This window comes from Drosophila suzukii, chromosome 3 (assembly GCF_043229965.1).
Source record: "Drosophila suzukii chromosome 3, CBGP_Dsuzu_IsoJpt1.0, whole genome shotgun sequence".
Taxonomy (NCBI): Eukaryota; Metazoa; Arthropoda; class Insecta; order Diptera; family Drosophilidae; genus Drosophila; species Drosophila suzukii.
Genome location: NC_092082.1, coordinates 13,902,780 through 13,917,052, shown reverse-complemented (window position 1 = coordinate 13,917,052; position 14,273 = coordinate 13,902,780). Strand labels below are relative to the sequence as shown.

Genomic DNA, 14,273 nt, shown 5'->3' with positions numbered 1-14,273 from the left:
TCGAGAGGCTAGAGATAAGCCCCGACTTTATTTTGCCATATTTTAGACTGGTTAAATTCCAAAAGGTGTTTGCTATCGGAAATATTTGTCTGACACCTGTGATGGATGGGCTTTTATAAAGGGTTAAGAGGGATTCTTGATTTTAGTGCGCAAAATTAAATTAAATGAGTGCCAATTTACTAAATTATAGAATTTTAAAAATGGTCAGATTATGATTTTTTTAATAACAAGTTTTCATAGTTTAATATCATATATTAAGACTGATATAATAAAAGATAATGATAAAGTCTTTAGTGTTGCCTCATTAAAAGTAAGGATTTTTAATAAGTAAAGGGTTTGAGTAAGGAAAAATAGCCTTGTTGACTTTTTATAGTAATTTATAAAGTTTGGAATGATTCGAGCTGTTAAAGCCAAATTACAACTTTGGAAAATGTTTAAGATGTCTTGTTAAACAAGCGCCTACTTCATTTTATTAGTATTGAAGAAATGGCATTCAGTAAAAGATTGATCACAAGGACTTGCAAGGGAGTTATTGCCACTGTAATGGCCTTCTCAAGTTGCAATCAGTTACATCGAAAGACACTTTTCAAGTGCCAAAGCCTTCGAAACGAATATGCTGACGCAGTGGATCCTGGCCAAGGACCAAGACCATGCCAAGTGTGGTAACATCCTCCGCCAGCTGCTCCATGTCAGATAAGAGTGGGAGATACTCTGTTGAGGGAAGTGTTTTTATGTTCTCGTTGTTTAAGCTTCTCCGGTTTGATGGACGTCACTTTTGGCCCCTTTGCTCCTTGGGTCCTTTTAACCATGTTACATAACATTCGTATGTGTGCGGAGGCCCTTAAAAGTATGCTATGAAAAGCGTTCTATTGGAAATGATGCAATTTCACTTCTAGATACATATCTTTTTTGCATGGTGGAAGAGGAGGTGGCACCTAGCTTTGACCCAAATTTCATTTTGTTCTATATACTAGTATTCTATGTTTTAGGTCCTATATGTACCGATATACACATGGGGGAAATGGAAGTAATTATAGAGGTTTTTTTTCACTGTCATTCGGCAGGAACTCTCATAAAAAGTTGTGGGTCATTGTAAATGTCAGAAACAGTGGCAAAATTAGTTTGTTAATTAGCTTTTCATTTGGTCGCCCCCTCACAATCTTTGTTTCCTTTAGACTGGGGTCCTTTTTTTTATATGTTCCTTTTTTTTTTTGGTATTTACCAGGCGTGCGCATATATTTTATGTATCTGTTGGATACATTGGGGCGCGCATGGTTGAAGCTCCGCCCACGCAAAATGGCCTTAACAAAGATGGTTGCCGAAAAATCAATGACGTCACCCAGAGAATTTCCCGCATTTTCCTCTTGCTGAAGGTTATGCAAGAGATTGAGGAGTAGCTTCGTATATGTGTGTGGGCAGCCATTTTGTGGGTCTGGAAAAGCTTCGTAGGCAGCCCAGTCGGATGCTGCTGCTCATAGCTCCGCAGATCGTCAGCGAGTGTAGGCTGCTCAGTTCCCTAACAGTTCTCCAACAAGTGAAAGTTGCAAGAGTTACAAGATATATATAAGAGAATAAGTCAGTAATCTGTTAAGTCCGTTTAATCAGTGAGTTAAAGCTCCGTCCCGCGAGTGTTTTCTCTGTGTTTTAATTGCTAAAAAGGAACTCTGTAAGTTGTCGCCAATTTAGACCACTCGTAGCACTCGCAGTTCCATCTTAGAGTTACATTTCGATACATTTCGTCCTCGCACATTCCTCTAGATCTCTCTACTTTTTTTAACGAAAGCCTCGTCGGTGATTCGTCGCCCCCAACACACAGTCAAAGTGAATTATCTAAAGCAGTATATCGACGATATCCGCAGGATTATCGGTAAGACTCCCAGATAAGATTTAGGTCTGACATTCGTTGTTGCATAAGTTTCGTACTGTCCAAGGTTTTCTTTCTTCGCCATTAACTGCAGCTGTCTGTATCCCCATGTAAACTACGTGGAGATATATAGGGATATACATGTACATATTTACAGTCGCAGGAAATTGACTTAACACTCACTGCGCAATAGCAGATGGCGCCAAAAATGGAAAAAGGAGGGGTCCCGAAATCAGTGTATATACTATGTACTAGATATTTACCTCCCACTTGGAGCTTGCCCTTCAGTTGTCCTTGTCTCAAAGAGCCCCCATCCACCCATTTCCCCCAACTTCCCATTCCATTCTCCACTCTGTTTATTTACACGCCCATTGCATTTTCACACCGCTTGTTTGTTTGTCTTGGTTATGCAATTTGTGTGTGTGGGCTGGTGTACAAAAGGGGGGTTTTCGAAAGGCAAGGTCTTATGTAACACCTGCCTCGGGGCCTTCGGATTTCGGTCGATTGCATAACATTGACTCACTTCATTTGGCCGAGCTCCATTTTTTCTTACTTAGCAGAGTCTGCTCCTTGGGATTCCCCTTATTAATGAAATCCCTTTCTTATTTTTTAACCTTGCAGAGGAGAAAATGTCACTCAATCCGAACGGGTATAAACTGTCCGAGAGGACGGGCAAACTGACGGCATATGGTGAGTATTTATTTTAATTTATTGTATTATAAAATGATTATGTTTCCAAATTGATACATAAAAATAAATATGAAAAAATGTATATTTATTTTTAACTGATAATTTTATATAAGGTGAAGTATTAAAACAAATATCATACAAGAGATACATAAAAGAGATTTAGTTACTTTGAAACATATGATCGCATTAATATTTTAAGCTATGGAATATTTTATATTTTTCTAACCAATGTGAACTATGATTTTTGAACACTTATACTTTTAATTGTTTTTTAATCTTTTTTATAAGTTAGGAAAGAGTTAATATTGTATAGTTCTGAATTTTTTTTATTATCACAAAATAACTTTTTAGGAAATGAGATAAAATATGTCATTACTTCAAAAAAGTTGTTTGTGTTGGATTTAAAGTATGGCTAAGGGAATACAGTGATGTTTAAGATATATAGTCTAAAACTTTTTTACATAAAATTTGCTCAAAGTCTTTCCGTAAGTTATTAATGTTCAAGATTATAGTTTTCTGTCATAGTCATAAATTGGTACGAAACAAGGGTTTAGTATTAGCAGATAGCCGAGATTTATTTTCCAAATGTGCTACTCCAGCCTGTCAGATTCCTGCACACGAAACATGTATTTTATGAACATGTTTCCGAAGGGGCATTACTTCGCTGTGGTAATATTCCTGGCAAACATTGGTCCTCCGCATAACTGCACTCCAATTGCTTTTGGCTGTGCAAATAATAAACGAGTGTTAAACTGACACGGCCAGGGACAGGAACAGCAAATGGGCAAACTGGCAAAGGCTGCTTCTGTTTAAGGACATGGCCAGGCGGTGGGCTGTGGGCTGTCCAGGACACTCGTGTCCTTGATAAATGGCTCTGCACTGGATGCTCCTGTTTCGTGTGCGTGTGTGCGATTTTTTGTTGGCTCCGTTGAAGCGTGAAACTGGCGACTGTTGCCCTGTAACAGATTTTCCTCGACAAACACGAAACAAACAGACAGAAAGTCAAACAAATCCACCACCATAGGATATACCATTCCAAGGACCAGGACGAAGGTGGCAGGACTCTCCCCGAGGCGGCAGACGCGTGCCTCAAATTGAAAGGCCAACAAACATAAACCGTTTAGTCACAGGATATTGCTCACGCTCGATTCCAGGACTCTCGTGTGTGACGGCTGTTCCTAATGCCTCGGCAGGATTCGGGATTCAGGATTCAGGACTCAGTACCGTCTGCCTTTGACACTGAGCACCCACTGCAGCCAGTCGAGCACATTAAATTTTATTTAACTTCTTGGCCGTAAACTCGAGGAATTTTTGAAATTGCTACAATTTGTCCCACCACCCCGAAGGTCCTTCTTCCCCTGAAAATGGTAATCATGCGCAACGTTAAGTTCCCAATTGATTTCCAGCTGGCTTCTAATGGAGCTGCTCCCATTTGCTCGGTGGCTTAGTGGCCACTGCTGATGCTTAAACAAAAGCCCCAGTAATTAATTGCAGCCACCGCAAAAGGACGATGGCAAGGACAGCCAAGGATACGCTCAACCCACAAGGGTGCACTGCCGAGATCCTGGTGGTTTACAAAAAATCTTTGCTTGATGTACAGCTTTTTAAGCCTAAGTTTTTGGAATTTTTTAATTTAAAATATTACACCGATAGAAAATTCAGTAAATATGTATGCTAATACTAAACTGTATTCTAAAACCATCTTGATAAAAGCAAAATAAATATTTAAAAATTCGGAGACAGAGGATACTTGAAATTTTTACTTTTAAAATCTGGGAGCTGTTAAAAAAAATATGGCGAAAAACACTAACTAAAGAATTAAGAGCACTAAAACCTTGCACAAAAAACATCCATAGATGCTTATAAAACTTAAATACTACTGGATTTACTCTGTGAATCAGTGCACAAGGTCTAAAACAATAATTGAAATCTCAGCTAGCCCCTGACCAGATTAACTTACCTCAAAAAAAAACCAGTCATCTCTTTTTACGACACTGCCTCCCCACAAATCATTGCAATAATAATGGCCATATATCACGATAAGAGAGGAAAAACCATTTTTCCTGTCAGCAGCGGGGCACGCTTTTCATATTTACCGATAAGAAATTCTCATTTGGTTTTTTCCGCACCCTCTTGTTTTTTGTTTATCCCATCCAGATCTCATGCCCACCACAGTTACCGCTGGACCGGAGACCCGGGAATTCCTGCTGAAGGTAATCGATGTGCTTTTGGACTTTGTGAAGGCCACCAACGATCGGAATGAGAAGGTCCTGGACTTCCACCATCCCGAGGACATGAAGCGCCTCCTGGATCTGGATGTTCCCGATCGCGCTTTGCCACTGCAGCAACTCATCGAGGACTGTGCCACCACGTTGAAGTACCAAGTCAAGACGGGTAAGTCGTCAATTTAGAATCCAAAATTCTTCAAGTTAAATTAAATTATAAAGGATTAAAAGTTTAACAAAAATATTACAAATAAAACCGAACAGAACCCAATATATTGTATACCATTTTTGTTAGCTTCAAAATAAAAAGCGTAACAATCAGAAATTATAATACCGTATTTGTCTAATAAATATGTTTTTCAACCCTAATATCTTAGTGATTCAATAAAACTAAAGAGCTAATTATATAATATAGAAATTATCAATATTTTGATGATCTTAACTTATCATTTTATTTTATATATTACTTTCATTCAATTACAAACAATGTTGTAAAATTAAATCTCTGCCTTTCCAAGCTGTTACGAAAACTCAAAGGTGATCTAAACTTGGTGATTTGAGTTTTATCATCACCATTTAATGTTTGCTCAGTTGGGAATTAATCAAATTTGTCCTTGCTTAGCATATGCTTTTTGTGCATGGTATATTTTTTAATTTTTAAGGGCAAGGGCAGGACGCGTGCCTCTGGACCTTGCGGTCGTATTAGAGCACAAAGTGTGCAGCCTTCGAGATAAGCACATTAGCATATTGATGGCACTCGGGGAGATATACGCGCTGGGAGATCCCGGGCAGCAGACAGCAGACAATGCCATTTTATGGCCCATTGAGCTGCGGTCCCGGCTTGTTTACACCTTTCAAAAACACTCGCCTCGGGGTCTGTAATCCCCTGTGATTCAGACTCAGTCTGCCATCAATCATAAATCAGGCAAAGGGTTCTTTGTGTGCGCGGCTTTAGCAGCCAAAAGTCATTCGCACGTTTCACTTTTAACTTTTTATACCCACTATTCGATGATAAAGGGGGATATATTAGAGAGGATTACACATAAAAAGGCACTTTACTATATAAAAACCATATAGGTTAGGACCTCAGAGATCTTTCCAACTTTTTATTTATTTTTTACAGATATAAGATACAGATATACTTTTTTATGACTACATTTTGTAAAAATCTTGTTTGTAAAAATATATAAATGAATAAAAATGATGCAAAATTTCTGCTCTCTAAAATAATCCTAAAAACATTATTCATTCAGAGGACTTTATTGATGTGCAAACATGTGTGTAAATATGTATTATATCCAATTTCAAGGTATTCTTCAGTCCATACCTTATATCATAGTTCCTTCCAGCTTGTTTTGAATGTCCTTGCTGATTTGATTTCATTGAAAATTAATGCGAGAGGCAGTTCGTCCTGTCCCCAGTCGTCCGCCGCTGTCTTTGTCCCTGGATGTTTGTGCAGTCCTCGCACGTGACCGCAATTGTGTTTGGAGTATCGATAATAAGCGTATTTACTATAGCCACCCCACACCATCCACCCTACCCCAGAGAAACCCGACCATCCAACACCCCCGGAAACTGCGGCCTTGTCTCGGAAGCAGGCGTTGCTTCCTTGATTTGCTTTGCAGGAAATGAGGACTGCTGCCGTTTTAGCCTTCTGCTCCCATTTGGTTTGCCAAAAATTGAATTAAAACTCTACGCAATCAAGACGGCAACTGAATAAACTCAGATTGCATGGGAAACTTTTGGTAAAGAAAACCTAACGTAATTAGGAAGCATAGTCATAGTCGCATGATATATGGGGGGGTAGTTCAAGTTTTGGCTCAAGTTTAAATTAGTTTTTCGCTCATTAAAATGCGCTTAGGAAGTAAGCTCTTGTTAAAAAAAAAGTTTTTGGCTAATAAGGTTCTAATAAAAGAGAATGGTACTTGGGAGTTTTTACTAAGTTGTATTATACTTAGTTTCAAAATAGGCTACCATTTAAATATTTCAGACAAATTAAAACAAACACACATTTTGTCCTCGAAAATAAATGTCAAGTCCCTTCTTATCCGTACTTGCCTTCCCTGCAGACCCGATAAGAGTCCCATTTATGATCCGTAATCTCACATAATGCGCGCCCTGTCAGACGGGCAACCTGATACGACGGATACGACCGCTTCCTTCTCCGAGGACTCCATAAAAACGAGGGGAGCTTTAATCAAAATCCGTTGTTGTTTTCTGACTCGCTGCATTCCTGATCCTTTGATGCGAATGAATGGCTGCCGGGGCGAGGGTGAATCCGCTCGATTCGACTCGTCCTTCCAACGAGATATCCTGGCCACATGCGCAAATTGAAATGTTTGGATGCCAACGCTCTGTCAGTTTACACAGGAAGAAACCATAACTGAATAAGTGAGGGGATTAAGATATTATTTTTAACACATTCAGAAATGAGCAAATAGGTATTAAGCCTTGTTTTAGGGTTAAATCTTAAGACATTCAGGATTAGTTTATACAGTGAATAACAGCCATTAAACTGAACTTAATTTTTCCCAGTGCACATATTTTATTTCTGTGGGTGGATTTAGCCTTGTGGGCAATGGGATTTTAATCACACGACTTATGGCACTCAAGATGTGAACTGACAGACGCCGAAGGGTTCAAACAGGAATATGGGGGGATTTTGGAAGAAAATCGGGGAGTTGGACAGCTTCCTGATGGTGACTGAAAGCATTTTGTGATTCTTCGTGGGAGTTTTCCCCCCACTCTCCACATATAGCACCCCAAAATCGAAGCTCGGCAAGTCGCAATTAGCTACAATAAATGAGCAATTTATAGAGCTCAGCAGGAGCAGGGACTTAAGGATTACAGTGTCAAAAACTTGTTGAGCAAGGGATACCGATTCAGAGCAGACTATCCCCCATAGATTGGCCAGGACCTTGTTCCGTCTGCCCTTGAACATATGCACTTCCGGCGGTCTTTATCCTCCGCTTTCCTTCTATTCCTACATAGATATTTTTCCTTTCGAGGCCAGTCAGTCGTGTTTTGGTTCGGCCCATTGTTTCACTCTGCCACTGCCCTCGAATATATATTTTTAATAAAACAAAAAAAAAACGAGGCTGAAGGCTGAAGGAAGCACAGCTGCCAGGCACATCTGCTGTCAGCTTAGTTTCACTTGGTTCTACGGAAAAGCGAGAAAAGTCCCACAGACTTCAAGAGACAGCCAGACAGCCGTGGCTAAATGGAAAGCATTTTCAGCTACATTAGGCAAGCACATAGAAAATGTCAAAAGTATTACTTCCGAAAATATTAATTAAAGGGAAGAATTTAACTTTAGCCGAAGGGGTTGCAGAAAACAAGTAAAGTATTCATATATGAGGACTTTGAGATCAGACTTTATCTTGATTAGGATATATAGTAATAGTTTCCAACATTGCAAAGGACTCCAAAAAGTTGTTCAATATATCCTTTGTAATTTTCAGGACATCCCCACTTCTTCAACCAGCTGTCCAATGGTCTGGACCTGATCTCGATGGCCGGCGAATGGTTGACGGCCACGGCCAACACCAACATGTTCACCTATGAGATTGCCCCAGTTTTCATCCTGATGGAGAACGTGGTGCTGACCAAGATGCGTGAGATTATCGGCTGGTCAGGTGGCGACTCGATTCTGGCCCCTGGAGGTTCCATCTCCAATCTGTACGCCTTTTTGGCGGCCCGTCACAAGATGTTCCCGAACTACAAGGAGCACGGCTCGGCGGGATTGCCTGGAACCCTGGTCATGTTCACCTCGGACCAGTGCCATTATTCGATCAAATCTTGTGCCGCCGTTTGCGGACTGGGAACCGATCACTGCATTGTGGTGCCCTCGGATGAGCACGGCAAGATGATCACCTCTGAGTTGGAGCGCCTGATCCTGGAGCGCAAAGCCAAGGGGGACATCCCGTTCTTCGTGAACGCCACTGCCGGCACCACTGTTCTTGGGGCCTTCGATGATATCAACACGATCGCCGATATCTGTCAGAGGTACAACTGCTGGATGCACATCGATGTAAGTTACCTTGGGAATATATCATAAAGATCCGAAAAAAACCATGGTTATAGGGATTACTATTAAAAAGGGGAATTTAATTTTAGATATTATCTTAATTTGATATCCCATTTTGTATTAAATTACTTACAGGCTGCTTGGGGTGGTGGATTGTTGATGTCGCGCAAGCATCGTCATCCCAGATTTACTGGAGTTGAGCGGTAAGTGATTACATATGTTTTAAAAATGTTGAATCTATATTCATACTTATATTTCTTTGGAAGTGGAAAACATAATAAATTCTTTAAAAAGAGCCTTATTTGAAAGTTTTAAAAGTATCATAGGTTTATTCAAATGATCAAGAAAATCTAATACAAAATTCCAAATTCTTAAATTATTTCTCAACACTAAAACTAAATAGTATTTCTTAAAGTTATCAATTCTTTCAAGTGCCTTTCAGTACTTGGGTTCTTTAGAAGTGCTTAAAAACCCCTTAGAAGACCTTATCTTTTGTCCCAAGCAATTGTTATGCCCATTCATCATCGTTCTTGACATGAACTTTGTGCCTTGGGCGCCCTCATCTTCGGCCCAGTCAAAACACAAATTGAAATCTCTGGCCGGGTTGGGTAAATTTAAATCTAAAAGCTCCCAAATGGCCCGCATCGCTCAGTTTCCCGCCCTCTTTTTTTGCGGCACAGGCTCGAGTTGAACATGTGGGAAAAATCTCAATTTGTCATTTAGTGCCTCCATCAGGTGTTCAGAGCTTACAGGGATTACAAGGCACAAGCCGAGTGCATTTTATCCCGAACAAACAAATGAACAAAGTGGATATTCCGGATGCCCTTCTCCTGAGAATCCATCTAGCCAAGGGGGGTGTTTTATACATCCATGGGCATTACTTACACAACAATTACGCCAAACAATGAATGGGCGAGGGCAAGTCAGGGATTCATCCCCAGGGCGAGGAATTTTTAATTTTAAAGTCGCAACCTGAAATGCACTTTATACTCCATCTCCAATTTGAATCCATTTACATCAGCAATCCATACAACATCTTTAATTGAACTCAGTCTTCAGGAAGCTTAGGCAAATGCGGCAAGTGCAGCTGTCGCAGTATCGACAGCTTGCGGTCAAGCATCCGACTCCATAAACACTTTGAAATTGATTGCCCTTCCCATTTCCATCCATCCATCCATCCATCACCCAGACCAACTGGCAAACGCCTTCAATTAGTTTGAATGGATCCTAAGTCCCACATTGTTGTGGCATGCAAATCGAGGTCCTTAATTGAAAGGCTCTCAGCGCGAATTAATCATTAAAATGCCCATGCAGCTGACATTTTGCGGCCTTCGACGGCTTAGGCAACTCTGATTAATGGTCCTTCGATGGTGGCTCTTAAATCCGCTGAGTTTCATTTTGGAAATAAACTTAAAACAATCGAACGAGAATCTCATCTTAAAAGTTTTAGCTTCACATGCCGTCGCTCAATCAAATAAGTATTAGGTGGGAAAAATGTTGAGACTATAAAATACTTCTTGAAAAATACATTACTAACACTTTAAGAAATTATAAAAAATTTTAAGTAATGATTAGAATACTAAAATCGATTAGAACTTATGTCCTTAAACCAATTAAAATAAATATTAAGTTAAAGATTTTCGCTTCAAAAGATAGTTCTTTATAAATTGAGAATGCCTTTAAAAGCAGCAGTATCTAAGAAATTATTGTTGAATATAAATTATATAAGTATTACTTCTTTCAAATTTCGAAAATTGAAAAAACAATATACCTCTTTTTTCACAAAACATGAAGGTGTAAAAAAGTGAAGCATACTTCCAGGCACTCCATAAGGATCATGTTTATAGACACCCACTCACTCACGCACACTTCCAAGCCCAATCCTACGCACACACACACAGACTGCGCCCACATAACTGTAAATAGCTCCCACAGGGATGTTTAGCTGTCAATGTCAACCCTCCAGTGCCCACGGGGGTTGTCCTCGCCGCTCTTTTGAATTCAATTAAAGTGCTGCGGCCTGAAATTGCCACAATTTATGGCACTTGCCAGGACCTTCCGCATCCCTTCCCCTTACTTTTTTTTTCGTACATCTTGTCGAACAGCAGGGGGTTGGATTTTTAGTGGATTGGGGTTTGTACCGCACTGCGGCAGCTTAGTGTTAATTGTTTGTAATTCGTAATTGAATGCCCATTTAACGCTATGATTTGACTCTTGCAGCGCCGATTCGGTCACCTGGAATCCCCACAAGCTCATGGGAGCCCTGCTCCAGTGCTCCACGATCCACTTCAAGGAGGATGTAAGTATACCATTCAATAGATTATAAAATACAAGGGTTTAACTATATTTCAGAAAACAATTGATCAACATTTTAAGCTTATGAAGTATCTTCAAAGTTACAAAGAAAGTTTTAAGATTTAAAATTGAACTTAATGGAATTTATATGAGATTTGTTGGTTAAGCACAATCCCCCACTCTGTTGCAAATCAAACAAAGTCCGTGCTATAAAAGTATGCAACATTAAATGAAATCTGAATCTGAAGTGCTGGATCCTTTACAGCTGTGACCTCACATATTTCGTATTTTATTGCTCAAAATGAGGGAAATTACTCTTTGGAAAGTAATAAACGGATAATTGTTCTTTGAGTCACAAATTAAAATTAAAGGCCAGCCTGTCAGAGAAGTTGGTCTTCCACCATTTCCATTTCCCCACTCCAACCAAGCGATACAAATTCGAGGCATACCTCTAGCTCAACCCCATGCTTTAAATTCCATCTCCACTGCCCCATTCCCCCCGGTTTGCCCAACATTCTTCTGGATGCACATCGAACAATGTTTGTGTAAAGAATTCCAATTGTACTCCGAACAATTCCTTGTTGTTCGTCCTGCCAAACCAGGAGCCAAATGGCCAAGGGTAGCAGTCCCGCATACACAATGCGTAATGAAATCTTTGACGAACCCACCATGGACCAAATGCGTCGAGTCACCCTGACTTTTTTACATCCCATGCAATATGTTACCATCGGTCACAGTTGCGTCTTTTGGCAGGCGGAATTTTAATTAAAATTTCAACTTGACTTATGGACAGAGAGGGCTACGTTTGCTGAGTGAGAGATTTTATTCCAAATCGATATATGTGTTATATCTTTTCCGCAGGGTCTCCTCATCAGCTGCAACCAGATGTCGGCCGAGTATCTGTTCATGACCGACAAGCAGTATGATATCAGCTATGATACCGGAGACAAGGTTATCCAGTGTGGTCGACACAATGACATCTTCAAGTTGTGGCTCCAATGGAGGGCCAAGGGCACCGAGGGCTTCGAGCAGCAGCAGGATCGCCTCATGGAACTGGTCCAATACCAGCTGAAGCGAATCCGGGAGCAGTCCGATCGCTTCCATCTGATCCTCGAGCCGGAGTGCGTCAATGTCTCGTTTTGGTATGTGCCCAAGCGGCTGAGAGGAGTACCACATGATGCCAAGAAGGAGCAGGAGCTGGGAAAGGTAAGACAATACGTTAAAAAATTATACCAAGATTTTATTTTAACATAAGGTTAGAGATCTAACAGCACATTAACATAGAATACTTCTTAGATTGCTTATTGTGTTTCGTTCAAAAAGTTTTTTGGTACTATCTAACTTATCTGTGTTTGTTATTTATATATTTATATATTTTATATATATATATATATATATATTTTATATATTTATTTTTGACTTTAAAATAAAGGTTTTTAACTACATTTTTTCATATATTATTCTTATTACCAAACGAATTAATTCTGAACTTGAAATAGAATATGATTATTTTATTTTTCAAACATAGTTATAATGCATTATTTTAATAGGTGTTTTAATTATTTACCTTTAATGCTCTAAAGTATCTATGTGATAGGAAAATATCTAATATTTCCATACTATCCTTTCAGATCTGCCCCATCATCAAGGGCCGCATGATGCAGAAGGGAACGCTGATGGTGGGCTATCAACCCGACGATCGGCGACCCAACTTCTTCCGTTCGATCATCTCATCGGCGGCGGTCAATGAGGCGGATGTGGACTTTATGCTGGACGAGATCCATCGTCTGGGCGATGATTTGTAAGGGGTTTCAGCATGGTTCGGTTCGGATCCGCTTAGATTGGTAATGGTAGATCGCACAACCAAGAAGTATCATTAAGGTAAAAGCATATCAGGAGACCGCTACGAAAAACCCAGAAATTTGAGAGCAGGGTACTCGAATCCAGCTAATCATCAGAGTTCAATGTTGAATGTACATTTGTTTGTATCTATAACGTGTTGCTAGATGTTCCTTTACGATTTCTCATCCCGTTATCCGTTAACCGTTATTCGTTAACCGTCGTTATCCGTTCGTCCCGGAGTTGACAAAAAAAAAGAACTATGTATGTATAATCGAGGCGTTTCATTTCCGTTCGTTGGCAACTATATCTAAATCGAAGGACAGAGAGGAGAATCTATAAGTAATATTTGAATATCTATATGTATCCGCAAATAACGATGGAATTCAGAGCATAGAAGCCACCGCTCCACACACGCACCACCAAAAAACACGGAACAGTCCCAGCCCCCAAAACTCAATACTATGAAATATATACGATATAGAAATTGTTGGAACGCTATCTTAACATATCAGGAAAAGATGAAGAAGAGTTAAGGTCTTTAGTTCAATTCGTTGATTTTGCTTTGTTTGCAAATAGTAAATCTTTTCATATAGTTATCTATGGCCATGCGTACCTTTATAAAATCGAGATCGAAAGAGACCTGTGCTTGTTAATTGTATAGACAAAACCAAAGAACGGGGATCTGTCCACCAGGACAGATCCCATTTAGTCCATGTATCGAACTGTGCTATATATAGAGACATGAATACGTATAATCGAATTAGTTGGAGTTTAGTTTCCAGCAAACGGCTGACAAATATATATTACCCGGAGTCAATTAAACTCAATTACGAATGTTGGAAGATTCTGTTTTCAGTTAAGTTTTAATCAGTTCTTGATCCAGGAAGGTTGGAATGGAAAGTCCCTCAATCAGAAGAACACAATCAGACATATTACATTCTACCTGTGCACAAAACTCGTTTGTCAATTTAGCAAAAATAAAAAATGAATGGTATAAAAATAAATTAAACAATTATAGTATTTTAAAGCGTGTTATCTAAGTTTATCCAGCATCACGCTCATTTTATGTATGTATAAATTAATGTATATGTATTTGCAGAGATCCAAATCAAAACCAGAACAAGAATTATTCCAACATCTATATAAATGCAAAAGAATATATTATATATATAAATATATGGGTAAATAAAAATAAAAGTAACCAAAGCGCAATCAATGTTTCTCTTTATAATGGTATAGGGTACTCTTCTGCTTTGGGGGCTTGGTTCTGCTAAGAGAAGAGAGAGATCTTGGGGTCTGGAGAGCCTATATAAGGCGGATCGTAGGTTGA

At 39.5% G+C, this 14,273-nt stretch overlaps 1 protein-coding gene across 3 annotated transcripts; it reads left to right on the top strand.

The window, feature by feature from the left end:
* The first annotated feature begins 1,470 nt into the window (after window positions 1-1,470).
* On the top strand, window positions 1,471-14,155 carry Gad1 (glutamate decarboxylase). Of its 3 annotated transcripts, none has more exons than XM_036815735.3 (9): window positions 1,471-1,666; window positions 1,759-1,867; window positions 2,486-2,554; window positions 4,712-4,948; window positions 8,241-8,809; window positions 8,942-9,009; window positions 11,027-11,105; window positions 11,963-12,307; window positions 12,733-14,155. In XM_036815735.3, exons 3-9 carry the CDS (start codon window positions 2,494-2,496, stop codon window positions 12,904-12,906), a joined length of 1,533 nt encoding a protein of 510 aa, XP_036671630.1. In that variant the 5' UTR covers window positions 1,471-1,666; window positions 1,759-1,867; window positions 2,486-2,493; the 3' UTR covers window positions 12,907-14,155. The 3 variants fall into 3 exon arrangements, with proteins under 3 accessions (XP_036671630.1, XP_036671631.1, XP_036671629.1); XM_036815736.3 differs by having other exon boundaries at window positions 1,472-1,666; window positions 1,784-1,867; XM_036815734.3 differs by lacking the exon at window positions 1,759-1,867 and having other exon boundaries at window positions 1,473-1,666.
* Window positions 14,156-14,273: the final 118 nt, after the last annotated feature.

What these genes read in the sequence shown, in the direction of transcription:
- Gad1 (XM_036815735.3), top strand. Translation starts at nt 2,494, where the DNA reads ATGTCACTCAATCCGAACGGGTATAAACTGTCCGAGAGGACGGGCAAA. An exon ending in GGGCAAACTGACGGCATATG is followed by an intron (nt 2,555 to 4,711) that starts GTGAGTATTTAT and finishes TATCCCATCCAG; the next exon opens with ATCTCATGCCCACCACAGTT. An exon ending in GAAGTACCAAGTCAAGACGG is followed by an intron (nt 4,949 to 8,240) that starts GTAAGTCGTCAA and finishes TGTAATTTTCAG; the next exon opens with GACATCCCCACTTCTTCAAC.